General features: G+C 50.6%; 1 protein-coding gene across 3 annotated transcripts in view; it reads left to right on the top strand.

The window, feature by feature from the left end:
• The first annotated feature begins 2966 nt into the window (after nucleotides 1-2966).
• KIAA1755 overlaps nucleotides 2967-26978 on the top strand; it is a 49578-nt gene continuing 25566 nt past the window's right edge. The window contains exons 1-6 of one of the 3 annotated variants that reach the window (XM_082746312.1): nucleotides 2967-3487; nucleotides 14399-14596; nucleotides 18512-19835; nucleotides 20433-20621; nucleotides 24119-24242; nucleotides 26220-26313. In XM_082746312.1, coding sequence (XP_082602438.1) covers nucleotides 3485-3487; nucleotides 14399-14596; nucleotides 18512-19835; nucleotides 20433-20621; nucleotides 24119-24242; nucleotides 26220-26313 — 1932 coding nt within the window. In that variant the 5' untranslated portion in view covers nucleotides 2967-3484. The remainder of the gene's footprint in view (nucleotides 3488-14398; nucleotides 14597-18511; nucleotides 19836-20432; nucleotides 20622-24118; nucleotides 24243-26219; nucleotides 26314-26978) is intronic. The other 2 variants (XM_082746310.1, XM_082746311.1) reach the window with 2 other exon arrangements.

The raw sequence follows: 26978 nt of genomic DNA, 5'->3' as shown, positions 1-26978 counted from the left end.
TAGGAAAGAGGTGAACATGCATAGGTGAGCCAGGATTTTGCTACCCTTACAGAAGGAACGAATAAATACTGAATGAATCAATTTGGAATCCCATGACATTCTGTTTGAATTAGGCAATGCTCTTCCCCCAACTGAGACTGTCTCTGGGGAGAGATAGTCTGACAACCAGAAACCTGGCTCTGGGAGTCTCAGAGTCACAGGGACAACTGCTATTTGCTGGGGACCTCCTATATGCCAGGCACTGAGTTAGGCTCTTTCAATCACCACCTCATTGGATTCTCACAAAAGTCTCATGGGGAGAGGATTAGAGCCTTCAGATTCTGCTGAGAAAACTGTGGTCCCCAAAGAGGAGGGATCTGTGCAAGGCCACCCAGCAGGTTGGTGGCAGAGACCCACTTCTACCACGCTTCCCCACTTTCTCCATTCTACCCTATGTCAGAGCAGTGATGAGTTCCCCCAAATCTGGTGTAGCAAGTGGAACATGATTCATTCAGTTAATCATTTGCCAAAGAGAGAGGAAATACATCGGACAGTCCTTGGAAAATCCTCTCTGGAAAGTCCCTGAGAGACGAACCAAATCGAACCAATAGTTAAGCCTGTGTAGTTGGAGGCTGATTTCACAACCATTGGTCCCTTACATAAACAACACCATTTTATGCGTCATCTATTAATTCTGCTGTGTACCAGACAGAGTGCAAAGCATTTTACATTCATTGACTTATTTAATCCCCACCACAGTCCCATGAGGAAGTAAGTCATATGTCGTCTTAGAAGGATGGATTTGAGATTCAGGAAGGTGAACTTCTTTGAGGTCACACACAGCACGGAGTCAAAACATACAAGGGTGTAGGTATGTGTGTGTACATTTTTGGCTGTACGTGGAGTAGTACTATGCCGGTAAAGAGTATTTTGGGAAGAGTGTGCACTGGAATAAACATACAAGGGATGTTGAGAGGCCCAAGGGATGGGCTGTGATGAGCACCATTGTTTATAAGCTATTTCAGACCCTTTCCTACCCTTCTTGTGTGACCTAATTGCCCTTTACATGATAAACTAGTCCCAATATATTCATTGTTATGCTACCTTGCCACATGACCGAATTAGAGACTTTCATTTAAGGGGCACCTGGGTGGCTCAGTGGGTTAAGCCTCTGCCTTCAGCTCAGGTCATGATCTCAGGGTCCTGGGATTGCACCCCACATCAGTCTCTCTGTTCGGCAGGGAGCCTGCATCCCCCACCCTCTGCCTACTTGGGATCTCTGTCAAATAAATAAATAAAATCTTAAAAAAAAAATGTAAGTCTTTGATTCTAGAAAAGAGTGACACATAGCTTGGGATTCCTTCAGGTAGCACAGGAAGGTGGTTAATAACATAATTTCTGGAAATGGATAACCTTATGTAATTTCAGGCTCCACAATCAGTACCTATTCCCCATTGGGCAAGCTACCTGACCTCTCTGTACCTCTTTTTTTTTTTTTTTTAATCTATAAAATAAGGACAATCATAGAATTTACCTCATAACAGTTACATAACAATTACTACCTGCATATAGAAAGTTCTAGTTTGGGGTGTTTTGATGTCTTTCCATCAGTCTTCAAGGGTTTGCCATTCATTCTCACAAGGAGACCCCTGGAGCATCTCATTTGGTTCCTGTGCTTTCCAGAGGGTGGGATCCCGGTCTTCTCATTGATTCTGTGAGCTCCCAATACTCTGCTAATCCATTATTTCTCTGCGAAACTAACTCAGAGTCAGTCTCTGTCGCCTGCAACCCCAGAATGCTTGGTGTCATGTCAGTTCTGTTTCACTGCAAAACTGGGACTCTGCAGGCTCCAAGCTGGGAAACCGCCCCCCAACCCCCACCGCCAATTCCCAGTGGAACTCTACACTTGACATCAACTAGTCAGTTCTTTCTTAAATTCATGTCTGGAGTAGTGATGCCAAAAGAGACTGCCCCTGCATGTGGGAGACATTTATTTGCTTGCTTAATACATGCCATGGAGGGGTCCTCTGGGCTGTGGGGCATAGTGAAGCTATTCGGGATTATTAGTCCCAAATTAACAATGAGTAAATGTAGGACCAGGGATATGAAGGGACTTCTTAAAAGCTACACAGGAGGATGGGGTTCTTAGCTCACGTTCTTGCTGTTAAAAGACTGATTAACCTATGGGGGTGGGAGATGAGCTAAAAATAAGGCTTGGGCTTTGACCTTGAACTCTCAGTACTATACTTTTCCTTTTTCAGTTCTTCACTGATTTCAAGTTTCTTTCGGTTTAATGGTAACTCAGGGCCTTTGCACATGCTGTTGCCTGGAACTCTGTTTCTTCCACCATCTTCCCTCCCCCACTCTTCATCTAATTCCTTCCCCTTTTTTAGATCTAGGCTTCTCTGTCCCTTCCTAGACCACCAGCTCCAAGTTGGTCCCCCTACAGTTCTCAAGGTCCACATTTGTCTCTTGCCTTAGCAGCTAGCACACTCAACCATTATTTGTATCTGTTTATCTTCCCCACGTGGGGAAGATATCTTGCCTATCTTCCCCACTAGGTTATATGTTACCTGAGGGCAGAGGCTCTGACTTCTGTCACAGTTCCTGGCACAATGTTTGTTCAATAAATAGAGGAGCCCCAGAGTCACCCAGCCAGAAATCATCTAATTTCTGGTCTCCCGCCAAAGGTGAGGAACGATGGCTTGACCAAGACCACAAAGCTAGTCATTATCTGCAAGAAACAAGACAAGAACTCGAGAAGTTACCATCACGTTTAAGTCTTGAACTGGGCCATCCTGATGTGGGGGCGGTGTGGGCTCACAGGGGCAGGGCATTGGGATAGATGCCAATTTTTGCCACCATGTCTAAGAAGCAGGTACGATCACCATCAGCCCCTTCGGTAGCATCATCCCCATTTTACAGATGAGGAAACTGAGGCTTAAGACACTTTGTGACTTGCCTATTCCCACAACTGACGAGCGGACAAGGTGGAGACTCGAACCCAGGGCTGAAGCCTAAGCGGTGCGCGCCCAGCGGTGGGTGCAGCGCGGGCGCGGAGTCCTGGCACCGCCGTGGAGTCCTGGCACCGCCGTCGGTGCACCGGCGGCGGCTGGGCGGAGGGGAGCGGGCGGAAAGGCGGCGGGCGGCCCAGCAGCTCTCGGCAGCGGCGGCGCAGCCCCTGGAAGGGGGGTGGCTGCTCGTCCTCCCGCGCCGCAGGCGGGGCGCGGGCCGGGCGCCGCCACAAAGGGGCCGCTGTCGCGCCGCCCCGTCCCGCGCGGGGAGCAGAGCTTGACCCGCCCCTGAGGCGGCCGGCGGCTCCCGCTCTACTCGCGCTGCCTCCAGTCTCCCCGGCTCCGTCGGGCCCTCTCCCTGTGTCCCCGGCCTACCCTCCCCGGCCAGACGGCTCCACTCGCTCCAGTGCTAGGAGGGGGCGGTGCCCCACAGACCGAGCTACGGACCGACCGACTGATCCCGCGGCCCCGGAGAGGAGCAGCCCGTCACCATGGTAACGCCTGCCAAGGCCTGGACCACCTCGCTCTGTCCCCTTTTGGTGCGGGTGTCCAGGGCGGACCCCAACCTTTCATGCTATGATCCTCAGTGCCTCGCTAAGGGTCTGTGTTAACTGCTCCCCATCAGGAGCGGGGATGGGAGAATGGGGGTGGAGGTGTGGGGAGCCCCCTCTGGTCATGTCCTCTCTCCTCTCTGGGCCCTGTCTCTCCAGGAGCGATGTGGATGGCTAAGATTGGATGACTTGTGAACTTAGATGTGGCCCCATCCCTGGCACAGATCAGAGCTGAAACCCTAGCCCTTGGGCCTTAGATAAAACAAGGGGTGGTGTTGTGCTTTCGACGTGGGGCTGAGGGTCAGGTATGCCCACTGTCCTCACACAGGTGCAAACAGAGATGGGGCTTCAAGCCCCCCTCCTGCCCAGTGCCCAGTGGAGAGGGCGGAGTTGCTTACCAAAACGTGGGGTGGTTTTTCACTTTAGACTCAGGGCTAAAACGCTAGGTGTGCTCCTAGTCCTGATGTGAGGCAGTCTCATGGGAACAGGGTGGGGAGGTAGGCCTAGCAGAAAGAGAGGAAAGAGAGCAATACTTCGATACTGTGGCTTCTTTGGCTGGCCCCTCCCTAACGTTGAGATGCTCTGGGAGGAGTGTGTGTGTGTGCGTGTGTGTGTGTGTGTGTGTGTGTCCGCGCATGCACGTGTGCCAGTATCTGGGAACAGGGAATGAAAGAAAAGTCTGTTTTCAGGGAATCGCAGCCCAGCTCCCAATAGGCCCAGGAGCCCCAGGCGGGTTCACGGGAGCACTGGGGTTTGGAAAAGTCCTGAAGACAGGCCAAGGCTTTAACCCCATGACTGATGGGCCATGCTGAATGTGTGTGGATTTTCACTCAGTGCACAAGAATTCTATTAAGACGGGTACGCACGCACAGAGCATAGCAATGTATGTTCCCATTGCCTCCCACGGCTGAACACACGTGCCCTCTGACACACACACGGCTGACCCACCGGCTGTCCCCACTGCCAAAATAAGGACGTCCATCTGCATCCATGCCACAGACATATGGCAAAACCAGGCTGCTAGGTTCACACACCAGCAGGACAGGTGTACGACACACCTTGCTGCCCTAGCTGTTTGACAGAGTTCGTCATAAACTCGTGGTTCTTCACCTTTCCCTATGGGCAAGGCACTGTGCCCAGGGATTTATCCTCAGGAGCTCATGTCACAAACATCAGCCCTAAAAATAGACCTGCTGGGATCTTCACCCGGCAGATGGGGACCTGAGGCTCTAGGAACTTCTGTGGCTGCCCAAGGTCACCCAACCAGGAAGTGGAAGATAGGACAGCCTGAATTCTGAATGTGCGTTCAGCTGTCCAGGCCACCCCAGAACCAAACCTTCATCAAGCAGTGTTTGCTAAACCTTCCCTGGTTTTGGACTGAACTCAGGGATTACTTTTAGAATCCAGAAACTCCTTGCTGAACACCAGCCCCTCAGGTTACGAGGCAGGCCCTGGGTGGTTCTCTGAAAAGGCTAAGCAACTCTTTCTTAAATATGCACGATGAACAGACTTTTCTCCCACTTTTGTTACCTGTCCACCTCTCTGATCTCACCTCTGTACTTTAGCCACTCTGACCTTGGTTCAGAGTCTTTTATCTTTCATGTTCCTTCCTGCCACAGGACCTTTGCATATGCTGTTCCTGCTGGGGTGGCACCCCTTCACCTGAAGAATTCCTATCCATCCTATCAATGTTCACCCAAGTATCACATCCTCAGGAAAGCCTTTCCCAATTTCCCTGACTCCCACTCTAGTATGTTATGTATCTTTCCTTCACGGCTCTACCACAGTTGTTCTTTGCCTGGGATGATTTGATTAAAGGCTACCTAGTGCCTTGGCACAGCCCAGTGCCAGAGTGTCTTATGACAAAGGCACTTTGGGCTTATTTGGTTTCATATTCCTGAACTTTTTGTTCTATCATAATAATGTGTGCACATTCACTTGCTGGATAAGACATTATGAAGAAAGAACAAAATCAAAATTACTATTTGCTTAATATTTTTCTTTTAATCAGCTTACCTTATACACTTAAAGGTATATTTAAGACATTTTATATCATGACCATGAAAAATCAGTATCCACGATCATAAACACAAAATAACTGTAAAAATGTCTACAGTGAGGGCAAATTTGTGTTGGTAAATTCTGGCTCAATGAGGTTGGCTCTAGATGACTCCAAGCGGGAGGACTGCTTTCTTTTCATTAGAAGGAGTGATCACTGTGTGTCTGAGACGTGTTTTAAGATATCCTGGCACTGAACTGAGACTTTCTCTTTGGTGTTCTCAGGAGGACTAAACAAGAGTCGGGATAACTTTCTGGGATTTCACATCAAGTTCATGGCCTCCCCAACTCATCTCATGGGTCCCCTGCCAGCCTCTCCCACACTTTGAGAAAAGCTAGTTGAATCTAATTTATTCAACACTGCCAAAGTGCCTGCTTCTCCAAGGCACCTGCTATGTGTCTGGCCCTGTGTAAGGATCTGAGTGCGAAAAGAGTAAGCTCTGGTTCCTGTCCTGGGGGGCTTCTAGTGCAAAATTGCTGAGGCTGGGTGACAGGCGATGGGAGTCCCTCTCTTTGCCTGGAAGCATATGTGTCATGAAAAGCAAAGAGATGCGGGTTGAGCAGGGCTCTGAAGGGTGGGAAGGAGCTCACCCAGCCTAGAGAGGGACACAGTGCGAGCTCCAGCAGTTCTTCTCCAAGTGGGGCACCCGCTAGGGGTCCAGGGTGGGGAGACTTTAGATGAACTTTTTTTTTTTTAGATTTTATTTATTTGACAGACAGAAATCACAAGTAGGCAGAGAGGCAGGCAGAGGGAAAGGAGGAGTGGGAGAGGGAGAAACAGTCTCCCTGCTGAGGATTCAAACAAAATTGACGCAGGGCTCAATCCCAGGACCCTGAGATCATGACCTGAGCAGAAGGCAGAGGCTTTAACCCACTGAGCCACCCAGGGGCCCCTAGATGAACATTTTTATTTACAGTTGTTCATCTTCGTGAGTGGGCAGAAGTGGTTTAGGCAACACAAACACAGGATGATAAATAAAAATCAATGGATTTAAGTTGGAAATGAATTGACAAGAAGATGAATGTGAAGTAAATACTAATTGATATAAAGCAAAATAAATTAAGATGTATAAACAGCCAGAAAAACTCTGCATATGGCATGTGGGTGATTGGGAAGCCCCGGGCTAGAGCATCAAGTGTGTTGGAAGAAGCAGAAAAGTACGCTGCTGTGGACTGATGGCCACTAGTGGTGGGCTGAGTGGGTAAGGCAGTGGGGAGCCACTCAAGGTTGTTGAGCAGTGAAGGGTCACAATCACATCTGTGTGCTAAAAGGCTATCGTAGGGGCATCTGGGTGGCTCAGTCATTAAGCGTCTGCCTTCAGCTCAGGTTGTGATCCCAGGTCCTGGGATAAAGCCCCACATCGGGCTCCCTGCTTAGCGGGGAGACTGCTTCTCCCTCTCCCACTTGTGTTCCCTCTCTTGCTGTCTTTCTCTCTGTCAAATAAATAAATAAAGTCTTTTTTTTTTTTTTTTTTAAAAAGGCCATTGTAGTGGCCAAAGGAGAGCCCAGCCTGGGGAAGGGGGAGAAGACCTCTACCCAGTTCTACCATTTACTGAGGGTAAAGCCTTGGGTTCAGTGTCTTAACCCATAAAATGGGAATAAAAAATACCAATCCCATAGAATTGTTGGGAAGATGAAATAAAATAATGTTAATAAAATAATGAAAAGTGCTTAGGATAAAGCCTGATACAGAAGCTTGCTCAGTAAGAAGCTCTAGTTATCATTGTTATTATTATCATTATGTATTTTGGGTGGGAATGGTGAGCCTCAGGGCAAGACAAACGGGATAGGGAGAGAAAAGAACAAACACAAAACTTAGCCCTGGACAGGTGAAGTGACTTGCTCAAGGTTACACCAATGAGCCATGACAGAGCTGGTCTCAAATGTGGGTCTTCTAACACCCACTGGTTTTTCAGTTCACTGCATCTGGGCTGTTTTTCCAGTTTCTAAAAGGTTCTTCTACTTTTATTTCTTTTTTTAAGTAAGGAGTCAATTCTCACTCATGCCTCCACCCACACACAAATAAAAAGGATGTAAAGCAGGAGAAGTTTTAGTTGGACATGAGCAACAACTTCCTGGCAGCCAGAGCCACAGAATACTGCTTTTAGAATCTCCAGCCTGGAGAAGTTCAAGAGGAACGTCCCAGGTAGCTGAACCTGGCGGCCACAAGCTGATATCCACTGGGCTCTATCTGGCTCACAGATGTGTTTGGTGTGGCTAACCTGTAGAACACTGGGAAACTTTACTAAAATGTCAGCAGACCCAGTAATGCTGGGTGAAGGCAACACTGGGTTGGAGCCGATGAGATGGGACGTGTGCCACAGTCCCCACTACTCCCTATTGCTTCCCCGACACTGAGGCTGATTATCAGGGGACACTCACCAAGGGGCCAGAGGGGTTATTTTCTCGCACTTAGCTACTTCTGTCTTCCATGTCACCTTTCAGTCTCTTGTGAGCATTTGTGCCTGTGGCTGGTGGTTTGGATTCTTCCTGGGCTGAGTAGAGAGATGGATGAGACCAGATCTTTTTAAACTTTCCCATCAATTGGGGATTAACTGATCCCATTTAGAAACCGTGTCCCAGCTCCAAACCTTCCTGCACCTGATTATACCTTGAATTCTAGAGTGACCCTATTGGAAGCATCCTTAGAGATAGATAAGCCCAATGCACCCATTTTACAGATGGGGAAATTGAGGCCATGGTCACCCTGTGAGTCAAGGGTGAAATCTCACCTTCCCTAGGCATGCCATGGAGGAGAGCAGGGGATGACAGCAGCCCTGGGGCCCTGCCTACCTCAGTTCTTCGAAGCCCTCGCTCTTCCCAAGCTAGGGAATGATGCTCAGTGATGCTCAGAGCTTTGTCTGGTGGAGCCAATGGACAAACCTGGGCCTTTAAGAAGAGTTCGGCACACCTCAGAAAGCCCAGCTAACAACAACTGGTGAGACCATTTAGAAAGGGAACAGGCCTTAAAACACACACACAATCACAGTTTTATTTTCCCCTCTTGTTTATAAAAGCTACACAGGCTGGTTACAGAATGGTCGGAAAATCCAGCAAACTATGAAGAAAATGAAAAAGGGTGACTTACGAGGCCCCTGCCCCCAACGGCGCTCGGGGGGTGACGGCTGTTAACACTTCATTCCAAGGCCTCTTGGCTTACGCACCTTTTTACAGCATGGAGATCACACTGTCTGGGAATTTTTTCTTTTAGAAACTTCCAGTAATCAGAAGAGTCGTTCCTTCCCGGGGTGAGGGAGTTGCCTGGCAGGGAGCCTCTTTCCGGGGTGGTGGAAACCTTGTATGTTGATCTGGCCAGTGCTCACGGGGAAAGGCACATAGGTAAAAACGACATCAGACTTGTGTGTTAGTAAAAAAATAATGGAGGCTCAGTGCAAAGTGTTGACACAGAAGTGTAGGAACCTCTTCCCACCCTCCCATGCCCAGAGGGAACCGCTGGGGACAGACATTTTTCTGCCAGCCCCATAACAGATTCCTTGGGTCTATCCAGAAGGCCCCTGAGCATCTTTCAGGCACCAGCCCCGCAGCAGGGTCTGTGGGCCCCCTTGGGGGCTCCTTCTCTGCTTCTGGGGAGGGGCTGGAGGGCTGCAGACCGGCTCTGGCTTCTCCCTTTCCAACTTCTCGCTGCTTCCTGGCAAGGAACAGTTAAAGGCCCAGCCTGGCTGCGCTCACTGGGGAGGAATGGAAACACATCGATTAAGTTTCACGGAAATCATTTTGAGGGGCCCGTGTCTGGCCAGCAGTATTTGGGTTCCTGAGGGCCCAGGCTGGGCTGCCTGATTGGTTTTGAGTGGAGAGGGGCCAGCTTTCCTTCCTACGGGCTCCACACTGTGTGCTTATGCCCATATTTGGACAGCTTATGAACCCCTGGGGTTCAGGCCCATAGCAGGTAATGCTCTGGCCAAGAGCTTGGAGTCCCATTAACTTGGAACATTCTTGTTTTTTTACTGGCCGCCCCTTAAATCGTTAGAGTGTGCAGCCAGTGAGCCCATTTGTGAAAGCCAAAGGCATCCCATCTGTGAGCTTTAGTCTGCGAGAAGTAAACAGCTTGAAACACTGCAGGACAGGCGGCTGGGAAGGCCACCCTGAAGGCTGGTGGCTGCTGCTGGCCCCATGGTGGGCCAGGCACCAGGGAGCAGGGGAAAAGGGTGGGCCTGACTGGCCAAGACAGGGTTGGATCGTGGCTCTGTCTTCCTCCTCCGTGATCTTGGACAAGATCCGCTTCCTCTTCTTTATCGGCAGAGCAGGACGTTCCTTCTCTGCCCCAGGACCTTTGTGTGGCTAAGCAAGAGAATGTGAGTGAGCGCAAGGCCCCATGCACAGCAGGTGCCCAGAAGTTGTTGTTATTCTTCGGGTGACAGCAGTGGGTTCAGGAAGGGGTCAGGAGGGGGACATGGCTTCACACAGAGGCTGGGACTCTAGCTTCATCTGACAGGAGGAATAAAGAAAAAAAAAGATTAAAAAAAAAAAGGCACCAACACCTTTTTCTCTTCTCAGGACCCCTGCATCCATCATCTCCCTGCATTTGCAGAAGAATCATCTGAGCAAGATAGGCTAGGCTCTAGAATCCCCATTTACAGATGGGGAAACTGAGGCACATCAAGGCAGAGATGGTTGATCCAAGGTTGACCACATTTGGGACACAGGCTGTCACAGAGCGGAGCTAAATAACAGGAGTCATGTGCTAGGAGACTCAGGCCCTTTGAGTTTCCTTCTGATATTCTAAGGACCCCCAGAGAAAACCCACCTCTCACAATAAGATATCTTCACTACCTTTCTAATACATGGCAAGCTTGCTTTGAAAGAACGAAAGAGAAACTCGATGAGCCTTGAGGAAGTGACCAGATGTCCTAGAACCTAATTTAGAAAATGTATTTGTTCTTATTGCTTCCTTTTTCTTTTAAAAAAAATAGTTTATTTTTATAGAACTAGAACAGTGAAAATGAAATATATTTTATATAATCAGTGTGTATTTATTATATAGTTAAATATTACATTATTTATGGTAATATATACTAATGTAAGGTCTACCCTCTGGCTATAATAATGAATATATATGATAGATATAAATATATATATATATGAATAAAATAATACAAAACCACCCAACGCATCAACAATTTATTTTTTTTATTTTTATTTTTTTTAAGATTCTATTTATTTACTTGACAGAGAGAGATCACAAGTAGGCAGAGAGGCAGGCAGAGAGAGAGGAGGAAGCAGGCTCCCTGCCGAGCAGAGAGCCCGATGCGGGACCCGATCCCAGGACCCTGAGACCATGACCTGAGCCGAAGGCAGTGGCCCAACCCACTGAGCCACCCAGGCGCCCTCAACAATTTATTTTTGAAGTTCCATTCCATTTATGCCAGCTGATACCAATTTTCCCCATAAAGCAATGACATAAAGATAACTATAGTAATGGCCACAAGCATATAGCAGTGATGGGTCTTGCTGATTGAGCACCTACTAAAAGCTAGTCCTGTGCAGAGACCTTCTGTGTCTTATGTCATTCGGTCTTGCTCAACCATTTAAGGCACATACAATTATGAGCCCCCGCTTTTCCTAGTAAGGAAACTGAGGCAGACAGAACTAAGCTAAGCAACTTGCCAAGTCACCTAAGCAGGAAGTGGTAAGAGCAGGATTTGAACTTGGGCAGTCTGGCTGCCTTCTCCTAACCCGTATGGGGGCATAAAGTCTCTGTTTGAAATACAATTATGTAAGTATTTTTGGTGAGTGACTTGGGGGGAAAAAAAAGCGGTTAGCGCTAATAGTACAAATGGTATTTGGATATGCTAAAATTCATGAAGATGTGAGTGAATGATTAAATTTCCAAAACCAAAATGAAACAAACCTAACCCAGCTCAATGTGCACACAAGGAAAGGCCCAGAGAGGGAAGGCACCTGCCCAAGGTGGCCCAGTGGCGTGGAACCTAGGAAAGCGAGTGCCCTAGAAGAGGCTGGGTGGAGTGGTGGTTTCTTAGTGTGTCCACATATTCACAGACGTCAGCCGGAGTCCTCTAACTCAGGGTCCCCATTCCCATTGCTCTCCTCAGGATTGCGTGGGTGAGGGGTAACTCTAGGGGTTTGACCTTGCTTTAGAGGGGAAGAGCATTAGAAGAACTGGTCAAGCCAGATGAGGCTTTTTCTGTTCTGTCAACTTCAAGACGCCCCTCCCCCCACCCCGACCCTGTCTTGTACCTCAAAGGGGAAAATAGCCCTTCTGGCCATGTTCACTTTTGATGTCAAGAACCTGTGATAAGTCACCCCCACTGCATTGATGCTGTGTCAGTGGCAAGACCCTTCTTCCTTCAGAATGGGGGCTGTAGACATATATTCATTCCTCCCACAAATAGTGATGGAGACCCTACCCTGTGCTCAGTGCTGTGTGGGTGCGGGGGCAGAGTGGCAACCCTGACATTGGCCCAATGACCATGGGCTAGCGGCCCCTGTGTTATAGCCTCCTGGCCCTGGCCTCTTGCTGGGATGGAGAAGTGCCATATTCCTTCTCCTCCAATCCCTGATTTTATTTCCCTGTCTGAAGGGACCTCATTTGTAAAAATGATTTTTCTGCCCCAAATAAGCTGTCTTTATGCTGGATTCTAGTTTATTCTCATCTTGCTTTACATCTCTCAGTGACAGATGGCCCCGGAGCTTGTGAGCAGTCTGGGCCAACCAGAATGACTTCCATCAGGCATTTTAAGAGTTGAAAATCATAACCCATGGGTTCTATTACTATACCAGACTGGAAACCTCTGGTCTTATCCAAATGGTTTTACAGATGGAAAAACCTGTGGTTCAGAGAGGGACATTTTGTTTGTCCTTCCACGGCATTTACTGAGTACCTATTTTTGCCCAGGCCCTGTGCCAGGAATGGGAGACCCTTGGAAGAGGAGTCATCAATGCCCCCGTCGCTGTGACAGTTTCAGGCACTGTTAAAACAAATGGCCCCAGACTTTGTAGCTTAAAGCAGCATACCGTTCTATGGATCCTATAGATCGGAAGTCCAACACGGGTCTCATTGGGCTCAAATCAAGGTGTTGGCAGGCTGTACTCTTTTCAGGAAACTCTAGAGGAGAACCTGCTTGCCTTTTCCAGCAGCTAGGAGCAGCCTGTGTTCCTGGGCTCTTCCTTCATTTTCACAGTTAGCAACATGGCGTCTCTCAGATCCTTCTTCCCATGTCACATTTCCCCCCAACTCTCACTTCTTCTGCACCCTCTCGCCCTTTGGAGACCCCATGGGATTGGATGGGACCCACTGGCTAATCCAGGATATATTCTCCCTATCTTAAGGAGGGCTGATTTGTCATGTTTATTCCATCCTTGCCTTATGGGGAAACAGACTGACAGGTAACGGAGCTTAGGACACAGGCATCTTTGGGGCCACTATTCTGCTTACCAGCCCTGTCCTCAGGGAGCCCAGAGTCTTGGAGGGAGATGGCAATCAGCATGGGAACCGTTATGATAGGGCTGCCACAGAAGCCCAGGAAAGGGGACGCCTGGCCCAGAGGGTGTGGGGGAGGGAAGTCTGGGGGAATCCTATGGGAGATATGAGGGGTGACCTGACTCTTGAAGAATGGGAGGGACTCAGCCAGGTGAAGGGGAGTGGAAGTGGAAGGCACGCCAGGAGGAAGGGACAGTGTGTGCAGAGGCTTGGAGATAAGCAAGAGAATGCACGCAGTGCTGTGGCCAAAATGAGAGAGACAGACGGGCTGTGAGGCGAGGCCAACGCCAAGATCACAGGGAACCTGAATGCCTGGAGGCTGATGCTTTCCTGAAGGCAGTGTGGATACTTCCAAGGTCAGGTTCGTGTTTGGAAAGACCACTGCGGGTTCCTGGTCCAGAATGGCTGGAAGTGAGGCAGTCTGAAGGTTGGATGGCAATGAGGAAGGGATTCCGTGGAAGAGACAGAGGCCTGGGTCAGGATAGGGACGGGGGAGCAGAGCCGAGTTGGTGGGTGGGCTGCTGGAGGTGAGAAGAGCCTGCGGGTTGTGTGTGAACGGAGGAGGTAAGAGGAAGGGCAGAAGGATGCGCAGATTTCTGGCCTGGGAGTCTGACTGGACTGTGGGGCCGTCACTGACGTAGGGACATGGGGGAGGGATGGATTTAGGGACATACTGAGTTGGGTTTGACGCGTTGATGATCTGTGCCTGGTGGACACCTAGGGGAAGCACCCAGAAGGCAGCTCATCATGTGAGTCTGAATCTGTGAGCTCATGTATCAATGATATTAATTTGTATCAATCAGGTATTACTGTGTAACAAACCACCCCAAAACTTGGTGTTGAAAAAAAAAAACCCAGCAATTACTTATTATTGTTCATGCACCTGCGTTTTGATGCACCTACATGTTGCCTGCAGGTTGGTCTTCACTGATGGCTCAGACTCAACCTGCAGGTGTGCAGGTCTGCCAGATGGTGGGATTGGAGGTTGCGGACCTCCCTGTTCCCTCTGGCCCCGACCTAGAAGGCCCCCCACCATTCCTCCCCTCCACCTTGGGCCTGTGGATGGCACTGAGCAAGGACCACAGGAGGGGAGGGAATGAGGATGTCTTGAGGAAGAGTATTCTAGACAGAGGGAGCTGCCAGTGCAAAGGTCCTGAGGAACAGGGAAGAAGGCCAATATGGCTGGAGAGGGTGAATGGGGGTAAGGGTAGCAGAGGAGGTCAGCGAGTTGGCTACAGCCTTAGTCATATGGAGCCTGGAGGATCATGGGAAGTGGCCACTACCCTAATTATTACTGCTATGCTTGCTTTTCGTATTCTCCTCCTATCCCCCACAGGACCCCCCATCTCTGGACGCAGCCATCCAGCATGCCCTGGCAGGCCTCTATCCCCCTTTTGAGGCCACGGCGCCCACCATCCTGGGGCAGGTGTTCCGTCTGCTGGATTCTGACTTCCAAGGGGATGGGCTGACCTGCCTTCTGGATTTCCTTATTCCTGCCAAGCGCCTGTGTGAGCAAGTGCGAGAAGCAGCCTGTGTAAGTTTGGGAGGGAGGGTGGGGCCGGGGGACAAGCTCTCCCAGAACCAGAGGCCTGGAGGGGAGCAGGGAAGGAAGTGGGCTGGTGCGTGTCTTGTCCCAGAGCAAGAATTGAGGATGTGGGATGGTTCCCATCCTCCCCCTGGTTTCCCCCAGTGGAGCAGGAAGCTCGCTTGGTTCTTTGCTCTCTGATTATCTAGGAGTCAGTCACGTTTATCCTTTCGCTAGCGGGGAGTAAATCCTGGATAAAAGGTGGGATGACCCTTGGGAGCCTGCCCTGGGGCTGGCATTGTGGGCATCACCAAGCTGCCTTGGCTGAAGTGGGTCAGCTTCAGTAGAAATAGCAGAGAATGTTCCAGATATTTCCTGGAGCCCTAGAGGCTTCAGGACTCACTTTTGTCCCAGGAGACCTCTTTGAACCCAGATTTCAGGGAGGACTCTCTAAGTCAAATTGGAAAGAAAAGTATTTTAGGTAGGTTTACTTGGCTGCAAATGATAGATCTTTACTCAAGGTGATCTGGCCTCAGCCCCAAGTTGATACACCAATCAAATCCCTTTCTGTCTCTTGTCTCTGCTTCTCCTTGTTTGCCAGCATCAATCTTATGGGCTAGATGTCCCCTCCAAGACTGGGATCAACTCCCGTCCTGGAGAGGAGAAACTCTTGGAGAGGAAAAAGAACTCTTCCCCCTCAACTGCAGATAGAAAAGATGCCAGAAAAGATCCTGATTGGCCAGGCTTGGAGTGGACCAGTTGCTGCAGCCAGAGAAATGGGATAGTGGGGCTGGCCGGGCTTACATCATACGCCTACGCCTCTGGTCAGAGGTAGTGACTGTTTTAAGGGTGGGGACAGGCCTTTGGAGACCAAGCCCTCAGATGCCTGTCGCAGGAACTCGTCTACACCCTTCACGGGGTTGCCAACTGTGCCCCCGCTGTCCCAGCCTCAAGCATCGCTAAGAGGTTTGAAGCTCCCGCTGGCTCATGTGCCTGGGAGACCTAATGCATCAGGAGCAAAAAATAAGAGTGAGGACCATGCACATAATTTCAGGGGTAGCAAGAAATTGAATATGGCAGCTAAAAGCTCAGGTTTGGGAGCCAGAACTAGAGATGGTAAGAACTAGAAGGAGACTACGATCCTTCGTTTCTCTTGCTTGGTGTGGCTTCTGGAAGGCAGAAACTGGCATACACAGTCATTGTTATTGCAGAAGGAAGATTCTCACCAAGCACCTGCTGCCAGCTCCCATTCACCCACCCTGACACTATTTTGTGCATAACCTGCCCCTCCCAACTCCTTCCCCACGACAAGCTCTATGACTCCCCTCTTCCCTTTTTCGGCCCTTAAATCTGTATTTGCATGGTCTCCTTCCCCATGTCTTCCAGGAACAAGGGTCACAACGTTTTAATTTCCCTATTTTTTAAAAAAGATTTTATTTATTTGACAGATAGAGATCATAAGTAGGCAGAGAGGCAGGCAGGGGCAGGGCGAAGCAGGCTCCCTGCTGAGCAGGGAGTCCGGTGCAGGGCTTGATCCCAGGACTCTGGGATCATGCCCTGAGCAAAGGCAGAGGCTTTAACCCACTGAGCCACCCAGGCACCCCAATTTCCCTACTTTTAATCATAGGAGATTTTAATTATAATTTTAGGTGAATTCATGTCACTTCCGAGCCCGGGGTAGGATTAATAGTATGGCGGCAAGAGTCAGGTGCCCCAGGTTCAAAGTCAGGCTCCATGACTGCGGAGCTGGGCGATCACCCTCTGAGTTTCAGTTTCCTTCATGGGAAAGCAGGAATGTGGATAAGACAGTACCCACGTCCCAGAGAGGACACACACAGCCTGGCACAGAGCCTGGTATTCAGCAGGTACTTGGTAGCCATTGGCTGTTACTTTCCCACTTTTTTCTTTCTCCCCTGAAAATAGGAATGTTCCAGCCCCAAAGTTGGCCTTGATAAAGACCAGCACCTGGAGGCAGCCAGCACCCTTAGATGAAGTCCAGTGGGACTTCAGTGGGGACACAGATGCCTCCAAATATGAAAGCCGAGGCACGAGTCCTGTTTATGCTGCTCTCAGCTGTGTGGCCATGAGCTAGTTCTTTCACCCCCTTGAGCCTCAGTTGTCCTCATCTGTAAAGTGGAGATAAAGGTGCCTGAACTCCCTGCCCCACCGAGTGACTGTGAGATTCAAATACATTGATCATAACCATTGTCTTTGTGGTGCGTTGCTGTTTGCACAATACTGCTGGGCAGCTCGGCCTCGTTTAATGGGAAGGCGAAGGAAAGCAGGTTGTAAACAGCAGAACGCTCTGTGAAAGTAGTGGAGGATCTCGCGGACTGGAGGGGTTTGTGGATAGGAAGGTTTCCTGCGGCAGCCAAATCTACAACGTCCCTGACGGGGACTGGTTTACCCACCCGGGGTACAAGGGCAGTCAGTTCTTGCCCCAGTTAATCAACCTGGGAAGCACCTGCTTCATTAAGAGGAACCTCAGTGTCATTCTCTGGAACTCCCCCCCCCCCCCGCATACACATCCAAATTATAGAAGATTATCTAGGTTTTACTCAAGCCACAGGGCTCTTTTCCAAAAGCCAGGTAGAGAGAGAGAGAGAGATACCTGTCCGTCCCGTGGAGGGTGGGGGTGTTGCTTCTGTTGTTGCCACATTGTGTAGCTGTGGGAGCGGGTCCTGCGCAGTCCGGTGGAGGGGCTCCATCAAGAGAGATCAGGTCTGGGGCGCCTGGGTGGCTCAGTGGGTTAAGCCTCTGCCTTTGGCTCAGGTCATGATCTCAGGATCCTGGGATTGAGCACCGAATTAGGCTGTCTGCTCAGGGGGGAGGCTGCTTCCCTCTCTCTGTCTGCCTCTCTGCCTACTTGTGATCTCTCTCTCTGTCAAATAAATAAATAAAAAATCTTCAAGAGAGGTCAGGTCCAACTGGTTCCGGGATGCCTTGCTGTGTCCCACCTATACAGAGAATTGCTGGTGCCTCCTGTTTTAAAAAAAAAAAAAAATTAAAGTTTTTCCTCACCTGCCATGTCATTACTCAGTGAAGAAAAATAAATAAATAAATAAATCACAAACCAGTAAATAATAAACATTCAAGTCCAGAATAGTGGAATGATTTTGTTTGTTTGCTTGTTTGTTTGTTTCAAGGTCATCCAACAAGGTAGTGGTGGGGTCATGTCTCCTGGCTTTTCACCCAGGATTGTTTCGACTTCACTCTGTAATCTCTCTGCCTTAAAAATTAGAGAATGGCGTAAGTGCCGTAACTGACTCATTTTCTAATGGAAAATCCCCACAATTTTTCAAAGGGCAAATGTCGAAGGGAGAGGAAATTAACATTTATTGAACGCCCACTTAGTGTACACCAGGCGTTGTGCTGTGGGGGTTTTATTTACACGTATATAAGATCTCACTTAATCCTCGTACCAACCCAGCCGTATGATACATATGGTCATTCCTGGAATGACAGATAGGAAAATTGAGGCTTGAAGTGGTTATATAATCTGCACAAATTAGCGATTCATGCTTTGGAACCTGTGTCTCTCTGGCTCTTGAATGAAGGGCCCAGACTTGATTTGGATTGAGAGAAATCTGGGGTGGATGGGGAGAAGGGACCGTGACCCAAGGAGAACGATCCTCATGGGAAAGGCACCTGCAAAGTAGCACCTGCCACTCAGAGCTTTTCTCCCTTGGGCCAGAAGGCTAGCGAGCATTTTTAAGGTCAGGGTCAGGACTAGGATGGGGCAAGAGAGGCATTTGCTCTAGGGGTTGTGTGACTTGCGAGACTCTGAGATGGGGCCCTAAGAGTTGTGTTGTAGGCACCTCTCTTGCCTCCCTGTTCCCATCCCTGACCTGCCCCAGATTCCATCAGCCCCATGGGCAGGTCCTTCCGGGGTAGGATTCTCTGACATCACCCTTCTGTCCGCAGGCCCCGTACTCACATTGCCTCTTCCTGCATGAGGGCTGGCCTCTGTGCCTGGGGGGTGAGGTCGTGGTACACCTGGCCCCCCTCAACCCTCTCTTGCTACGCCAAGGGGACTTCTACCTCCAAGTCGAGCCCCAGGAGGAGCAGTCCGTCTGCATCATGATCAAATGCCTCTCCTTGGACCTCCGCACGGTGGACACAAAGCCTGTTCCCGTGTCGTCCTACCCTATACTTTTCACCCAGACGGGGCTGGAGACGATCAACAGTGACTTTGAGGGAAGCCCCCTTCACAACTGCCTGGTCGCTTCAGAAGATGGGATTGTCTCTGTGCCCTGGACCAAGATAACCAGCCCGGAGTTTGTGGATGACAGACCCCAAGCAGTGAATGTCCTTTCCCTGGCCTGGGGGTCCCTTCAGTTAGAGGCCCTCGATTTGAGCTGCCCTCCGGAGCTGCCCCAGCCCAAGTCCCCAGGCTTCCAGGAGCTGCATGCCCAGAGCTTGGCCAAGGGCAAGGGCAGGACTTATGGAAACAAGTACCCAGGACTCATCAAAGTGGAGCCAGCCAGGGCTGGGGAGGTGGCCTTCAGGATGGACCATGTGGCCAGCCAGGACTTGGAGGGAGATTATGTGGTCCTTCTGGAGAGCAGAGGAGGGTCTCCTAGTAGGGAAGTGGAGACATCCCATGGGTGTCCTTTGGGGGCATCGGAGGAATTATCCAGAACTAAGCAAATCCCTTTTTCTCAAAGAACGCCACCTCTCTCGGGCACCAGTGGGGGACCTTCCTTGAAAAAATGGGCTTGTGAGAAGGCAGCAAGCTCAGAAGAGGAGCCCTGCATTTTGGACTTGAGGAGAAAGATCAACCATAAGGTTGACTCACACACCCATGACTCAGAACAGCAGCCCCGGGAACCCTACCTCAATGTCCTTGAGAAGCCATTACCCTGGGCCTCTGGCCTCGAGGCAGGTGGTTCAGAAGACCTGGCTTCCTCCACAAAGGTGCAGGGACATCTGGCAAACCCAGAAAATATGGTCCAGCCCAGGCCTGACCCAAAGCAAGAGTCCTCCCTGCATCTGTGCCCAGCTTCCTCTCCTGCTACTCCAGTGGAAGAGAGGGCCAAACTGAGACTTTCCAAACCTGGACCTGGCTCCAGTCAGAACACCTCCTCCTCCAGGTCCCCCACTCCTGGGCTTAGATTCTCCTTCTTGAAAGGGCAAAGGCAAGCCCCGGGGCCACCAGAGAAAGCCTCACTCCAGCACGACGGGCCCTGGAAAGTCTTGTGTTCGCTCTACTCTCCCAAACCCAACCGAGCCAAGGGCTTGGGGAAAGGTAAGGTGCCCACTCGCTCGGCTGGACAGGGGACTATTCTCTGGACATGACCAGGTGACAAGGAGGCTCAGGATGCCAGGGACAGAGACCCCTCCCCCCCACCCCCAAAATGGTTCAGCCTCAGTGTTTTAGTGCACGGGGAGCATGTCAAGAGGCTTGAAGTCTCAGGGGACTGGAATGACTATTCTGAGCCGTCCTGAGTCCACAGTCAGTTCGGCCCCACAGCGGCAGGCTGACCTTGGTCAAGGACTCCTTCTTGGTACAGTGTGGGTGTCCCCTGCTTCACACAGTTGTTCTGAGGTTCAAAGACACACTAAAAGTAAGCAGCTTAGGGTTGCCTGGCTGGCTCAATTGGAAGAGCGCATGACTCTTGATCTCAGGGTTGTGAGTTTGAGCCCCACGTTGGGTGTGCAGATTACCAAATAAATAAATAAACTTAAAAAAAAAAAAAAAGAGCCTAGCATAACACCTGCCACATTAGGTAGGAGACCAGTAGCCATAAGCTCTTATTATCAGTCAGAAAATGCCAGAGAAGACATTTCCTCCAGGGAAACCCAGATTCTTCTTAATATCCTTTTCTTTGTTGGTCTTCCCCAGCTGGGACAACTCAGACCAAAGCATCTGGCCCAGCTGCTGACTCAGGCCCACTCACCAGGGAAAAGGCTGGCTTTCCAGAAGGCCCTCCTGGAAGAGTCCCCGCTGTGGATGAGGAGACCCCAGGGCCTGAACCGAGGATGGGGGCTCTGAGTGTGGAGCTGTTCCAGTCAAGAATAGCATGTCTGCCAGGTCCTCGGGGATCATAGGGCAGCTGGAGGTGGAGAGGAGGGTGGTGGGGTGGGGTGAGGGTGTGTTGGGGTGGGGAGTCTCTGAGCATCCTGGTGTTGGCGGGTGTGGAGGAGACAGGGAAGGTCCTGGAGGCTTGTGTTCTGGACCAAGTGCCCCTGGGACTCAGGCTCTTCATATTTCCAGTGAAGGAACTAGATTATATGAAAGCAATTTCTAGATATCCATCCATCCATCCATCCATCCATCCATCCATCCATCCATCCAACCATCCATCCTACTTTTTAGTGAGGCAGCCAGCATGGGTGTCTTAGGTCTGTTCCCTAGAAACAGGGCCTAAGACAGAGATTCTTGGAGAAGTGATTTGTTGAAGGTAGTTCTCAGGAAAAGGGGAGTGAGGAGAGCAGGACAGGGCAGGGGAGGAGCTGAGTGACAATGGGGTCTGACCCCGTGAAGGTCTGGGACATGAATATTACTGCAGAGCTGGTTCCATTTTAAGGTGTAGGGGGCTGGTCTGTTGTGCACTTGGGTCTGTTGGTCATCAACCCAGGCGGGGCCTGAGATGCAGGGTGAGCATCCAGTTCAGTTGAGGGCAATTCTCTAGAGAACGGGACATCTGTGAGCCAATACAGCCAGCAGTCAACAGCCGCTGGGGGGTGGGTATCAAGCCTGACAAAGGGATCCGAGTGGGGTTTTACCAGCATCCAGTAGAGAGGATGTTATCCCTTCTGTTGAATATTTATTCATCTTTGCAACAAACATTTCTTTAATACCTGCTGTGTACAGCCAGGCCCTGGGCTTAGCACTGAGGATTCAGGGCGGAACAAGACTGATGTGTGCTCTGCTCTCAAAAAGTCTATATTCTCAGGGTGGAGAAAATTCAACAGGTTATTACAATCCAATGTAAACAAATTGCACTGTGGAGGAGTACAGGGTGCTGTGGGAGGACCGATGAGTGCCCTGGCCCAGGCTTAGGCGCGAGGAGAGGTCAGGGAGGAAGGAGGAAGCAACAGAAAGCTCAGTCCTAGAGCATGACTAGGTTTTATCCGGGTGAAGGGGTGGGAACAGTGTTCCGGACAGAGGGAACAGAATGTGCAAATGTCCAGAAGCAAGAAAGACCCCAGGGCTTTTTGTGACCTACTGTCTTGAAAATCCATTTTACTTCATAGACCTATACCATGTTGTGCTGAGGGCTAGGACACATGAGTGGAGCCCTCAGTTTTGCAGGATTGAATAAAGGCCTACATTTGCTGTAGGAGGCTGCAGTGGGAGAAGGGCTTCTACAGAGGGCAGAGAGGAGGTCTTCCTGGAGGAGGTGGCATCTGAACTGGGCTTGGAAAGATAAGGAGGGTTTCACCAGACAGAAGTGGGAGGGGAGAGAATCCCTGGCAGAAGAAACCGCGTGGACAGGGGTGGGAGGTGGGAAGGAGGAAAGAAGAGGAAAGAATCCGCCTAGGTTAGGCAATGACAGATGACCCTTTCTGGCTGGGCCATAGGTGGCAAGGGGTGACACAGTCTATTAGTTGTAGATGATGATCTGATCTTCACGTGGTCTTCTCTCTGTGTGTCTGTGTCCACATTTCCTCTTTTCATAGGGACACAAGTCATATTGGATTAGGGCCCACCCCCAATGACCTCATGTTAACTGAATCCTGTCTTTAAAGACCCTGTCTCTAAATACAGTTACATTCTGAATTCCTGGGGATTAGGACTTCAACATATGGAAGTGGGAGGGTGTAGGAAGAACACAATACAGCTGATAACACAAAATGAATGAAATGAGCCTGGAAGAGTGTACAACCTCTGGGGAGACTTAAGGGGCAAGTGGAGAAACTTGCACTTTTTCCTAGAGGCCATGGGGAGCCACGAGCTGTTTAGAGTAGGGGAGCAGCACCCCACAGAGCCTCTACTGAGCTCCAGTCATGGATCTATAGAGACAGGAGCTCATCTCTCCTGGTGGTCAAGAGCCAGATCAAGCATGACTCAAGCAGGTGAGGGACCTGGCTCTGTGCGAGACTGGGAAGCCACTTTCCCTCGCCGGGCTCCAGTTTCCTTATCAAGAAAATGGGCCTGGGGACGATGATGCAGCATTGCCTGACCTGACGGCCCCAGTGGCTGCAAGAGGATTTCAGAGGAACATGGGCAGACATCTCTGACTTTGTAGGTTATATCATTTTCTCATATTTAATCATTTCACATTTTTTTACTTTCTCTTATAAAAAATACTAACATACCAAAAAAAAAAAAGCAGAGACTGTATTGTAAGGAACACCTACTTACCCATTATTCAGATTTAATAAGTCTTAACATTTTGGCGTAAGTGAAAGATCTTCATATCTTGTCCCTGAATACTTCAGCATGCCTCTCTCAGCTCTGAAGATATTTTCCCTAAGAACTGCAATACCATTAGCCCATCTAACAAAACTAAATATAATTTCTAATACTACTCAACACACCCAGTTCATATTCAAATTTCCCATATTGTCCCCCGTGAAATGCTTTTCCTTTTGAAATTTATAAATGAGTATCACAGGGAAAAGAAAAATCCAACCCATGATCTCAAGAGGATCTAAAGTTAGACACACACGGTCGGACATCTTTTACGATTATGTCAAATTTGCAAATGTGCGTGAAGGAAAGACTGTTCTAGAAGGTCTGCACCCCTGTGTGAGACAGCACTTATGAAGGCTGTTAAGCTTGTCTCTAAGACTTCCTGAGCCATAAAGGGTCTTGCACGCTTACATACTGTAGAAGGTCGTGTCCATGTGGAGCGGACGGTGGCTGTTACAAGTTGGTTCTGCGTGAGGTGACTCTGGAGGGCAGGGCTCCAGGCCCAGGGTGTGAGGCAGGCCCAGTTTCCAGAGGCCTGAGCCTCTTTCCCTCCTCTGTGCTCTCCCCTCACCACCGTGCAGCGAGGCTGCGCTGACTCCCTGGGCCTCGGACTCTCAGCCCCTGTGGGGACAGTGGGCCAGGCAGCCCTGATTCCTGGAACGGGAAGCAGTCTACAGAACCCATGGGTAAAAGTCTGCAAGAATGAAGCATGAGCTGGCAGCCCTGGGCCGGGGGCAGAGATGAGGACAGAGGCGATGTTCCGTGTAACAGTGGTTGTCACTGAGCCCGTGGTTCCGTGTGTTCCTCAGGACCATCTCATTTAGCCCTCGAAATGACCTAGTAAGCTCCCCATTTAACAGATGAGGAAACAGGCTCAGAGGCCCAGCGACTAGCCCAAGGACACACAGTGAGTCAGTGCCGGGCTGATACTTGAACCCATCCACGTGCCTCCAAAGTCGAGTCCCTGAGCTGCACGTCCCAGAGTGCCCTGTGCAGAAGGGAGTCCAGAATGGAGGGCGGAGTCAAAGACAGCTTTCTGAGGAAGTGGCTATTGAGCTGGGTCTTGAAGGCCGACTCAGAGTTCAGAGTGGCCGAGGGAGGAGAGAAAGGACATCCGAGGTGGAGAGACCTGGGGTTCTCACTGCTCACCTGTGTCCTCCCTTCTCCAGGTGGTCGGGACAGGGCAGGGAGGCCCCTGCTTCTGGTGTCAACCACTGAGGGGGTCTGGGAGGCACCGTGGTGCACAACCTCAGAAGTCACCAAGCTGCTTTCCTACCTGTGCACTGTCCCCAGGTAAGGGGCTGGGCCAGCTGGCCACTCTGTCCCCTTTTGACTTCTTGGCCCAGAGTCCCGGGCTGGGCACTGAATGGGCAGACACCGTGCCCTTTCACCCAGTCGTCTGTTCCCAGAGCCAGTCCCAAGCCAGATGCTGGGGGGAGGTGGGGAGCAGGACAGACTTAGTCCCTGCCATCGGGGGTTCCCACATTGCGGGAGATGGATGGCGTGCGAGGAGCAGAGCATGGATGAGCAACTCTTAGGAGCATCAGTGTGGTGAAGAGAACGGGGGTGATGTAGATTGATGACGATTAGTGGGTGATCCAGGCTGATTTCTAAGACCTCTACTCCCGCACCTGCGTGACTTCAGGTTGGACTGGCTGGGGAAAGCCTCCATCCTTTCCTTAGCCTTCCAGCCCCCAGCCAGGAGGGTCTCAGAGGTGGTGTTTGTTCAGGACTGTGCTAGAGACCCCAACCCAACCTAGAGGCTGTGTGGCTAGGGGTAGGGGATGGAAGGACTGGCGGAACCCTTTGGAACCTTCTCCATACGCTCTACCCCGTGCGAGCTATCATGGCCACTTGCTGGCCATTAAGATTTTTCTTTGTCTTCTCCAAGGTGGTGTGACTGTTCTGGCCTGAGGAGGAGATGGGACGCACTTTTTTCATGCTGAGAAGTGGTCAGTGTGTTAGACAGAGTCCTGGAATCCCACCAATTTGCTGTGTGACCTTGGGGCAGTAACCTCCCCTCTCTGAGTGTCACTTAAAAAAAAGGGACAGCCAAGTGGACTCTGGGGACCAATGTAAACTGTGGAGTCCTGGCCCCAGCTTCACGCTAGGCCACGCTAGAGACTCAGACGCTTCTCGCATCGGGGCCTGCCCCCCAGGTTGGTGGCCAGGCCTGTGTGGAAGCAAACGGCTCTCCCAGCATGAACAGCAGGAGGCAGGCGAGGTGCGGGACCTCTTCTCACCGTCTGCCATGTTGCCACTCTGTGCCTCAGTTTCCCCTTCTAGGGTGATGACAAAATCAGACATTTATGTTCCTCTTACCCTGCACAGTCACTGAGTGCCTCACTCCAATGAATTCATCAGTCCTCACCACAGCCGGCCCCATGGGGTCAGCACTATGATCCCCATTACAGATGGGAAAATGGACTCTCAGCAAGATGGAACATCTTGTCCAGGTTCCAGACACTGTACCACAAGTCCACCACCACACTGGCCGCCTCCATTTTTTCTGTGAACTGGCTGGACTTCAGGCTTGGAGTTCCCCGGGGGGTTATTTTTCCAACAGCCTCCCTGCCCCACCCTGGATCTGCTGGGGGGATGGGGCAGGGGCGGGGGTGACGAACCGATTATTTTAACAAGTTTTGACAACTGGGCCAGTTTGGGAAATCCTAAGGTCATCACCGAAACGTACACCGGGAACCACTGAGGATGTTCGGGCTGCGAGCAACAAATCCCAGTTCCAAATGTCTTCACTGATAAGGAAATGTAACTTTCTTGGTCTCCGTTTTCTAGCTCTTAGGAGGAAACTGGTAAAGGAGAGCCTTTCTTTCCCAGAAGTGCCCCCATGGTTGCTGGCCTCCACCAATCGGAAACCAGCCCCTGGGGGACCTGTTATACGGAGGGTATGGGATTCCCGAACCAAACGTGGGATTCCTGAAGAAAGCGAGAGCTCTGCCCACGGGGAAAGGATGGGTTCAATGCTGGACGACTCGTCCACTGCAGTGGGGACAGTGGCTTATAGGGTGTGAGAGAGAGCTGTGTGAGGTACTGTGGGAACACCGAAGAGGAAGCAATGGACTCCACCTGGAGAGAGATCATGGAGGGCTTCCTGGAGTGGGGTGGGCGTTGGCAGTTAGTTGGTCTTGTAGGAGGAAGAGTTCACCAATAAATCAAGGCTCCTGGCAGCCAGTCTCCCCGCCCCCATAGGTCCTTCCCCCTAGAAAGCCTGGTTCATCCAGCAAGATTGCCAACTCTCTTTACCACCCACAGGCCTGAAGATAAAACCAAGGGGCTGGCTGTTGTGATTGATGCCAGGAAACAGCCCCCGCATCCTGGTCTGGTCAGTGCCCTGCAGGCCACCCAGGTGAGTGGGCAGTGGACAGCCTCAGCCTAGCAAGTGTTAGGAGCTCCAGGGGACTTGTGGTGCTCATGGAGCCCAGGAGGCTGAGAACTGGAACCAGGAACGCCAGGCAGACACTCTTAATTACAGTATAGAAATCCCAGCCCAAAGAGGCCTGAAGCGAGAGGGAGTTCATTGGTTCATTTGACTTGACAATCTGGAAATTAGATCCAACTTCCAAGTATGGCTTGATTCAGGGGCTCAAATATTGTCTCCAAGACCCGGTTCCTGTCTCTGCACTTCTGGCCAGTTTCTCCTGGGAGGGCGCTGTTCTCAGCCAGGCTCCCTGCCTTGGTGGCTCTCTGGTTCCCAACAGCTTTCACTTCCCATAGTCTTTCATTTAAATCCGGTAGGACAGAGTGAGAGATTCTCTTCCCAGGGGTCCCAGCAAGTTTCCTTCTGTCTCCTTAGCTCAGGCGGCCATCCCCCAACCAATCTCCATGGCCAGGGGAATGCGGGACACTGATCGGCTTAGACTTGGGTCCCCTGAACCTCATGAGCGTAGAATGCCGGAGGAAGAGGTTCCTAAGTCAGTGGGTTAGGCAACAGAGGAAGTGGAAGGTTGGCGTGTGCTTACCTGATGGTCTGATCTCTTCTTCCTTCCCCTCCTCACTTTATAATGGGGAAAC

The sequence above is a fragment of the Mustela nivalis genome (genome assembly GCF_964662115.1).
Source record: "Mustela nivalis genome assembly, chromosome: 8".
In the NCBI taxonomy this organism is placed as follows: Eukaryota; Metazoa; Chordata; class Mammalia; order Carnivora; family Mustelidae; genus Mustela; species Mustela nivalis.
The sequence above is the reverse complement of the archived record's forward strand: the minus strand, read 5'-3'. Positions and strand labels throughout refer to the sequence as shown.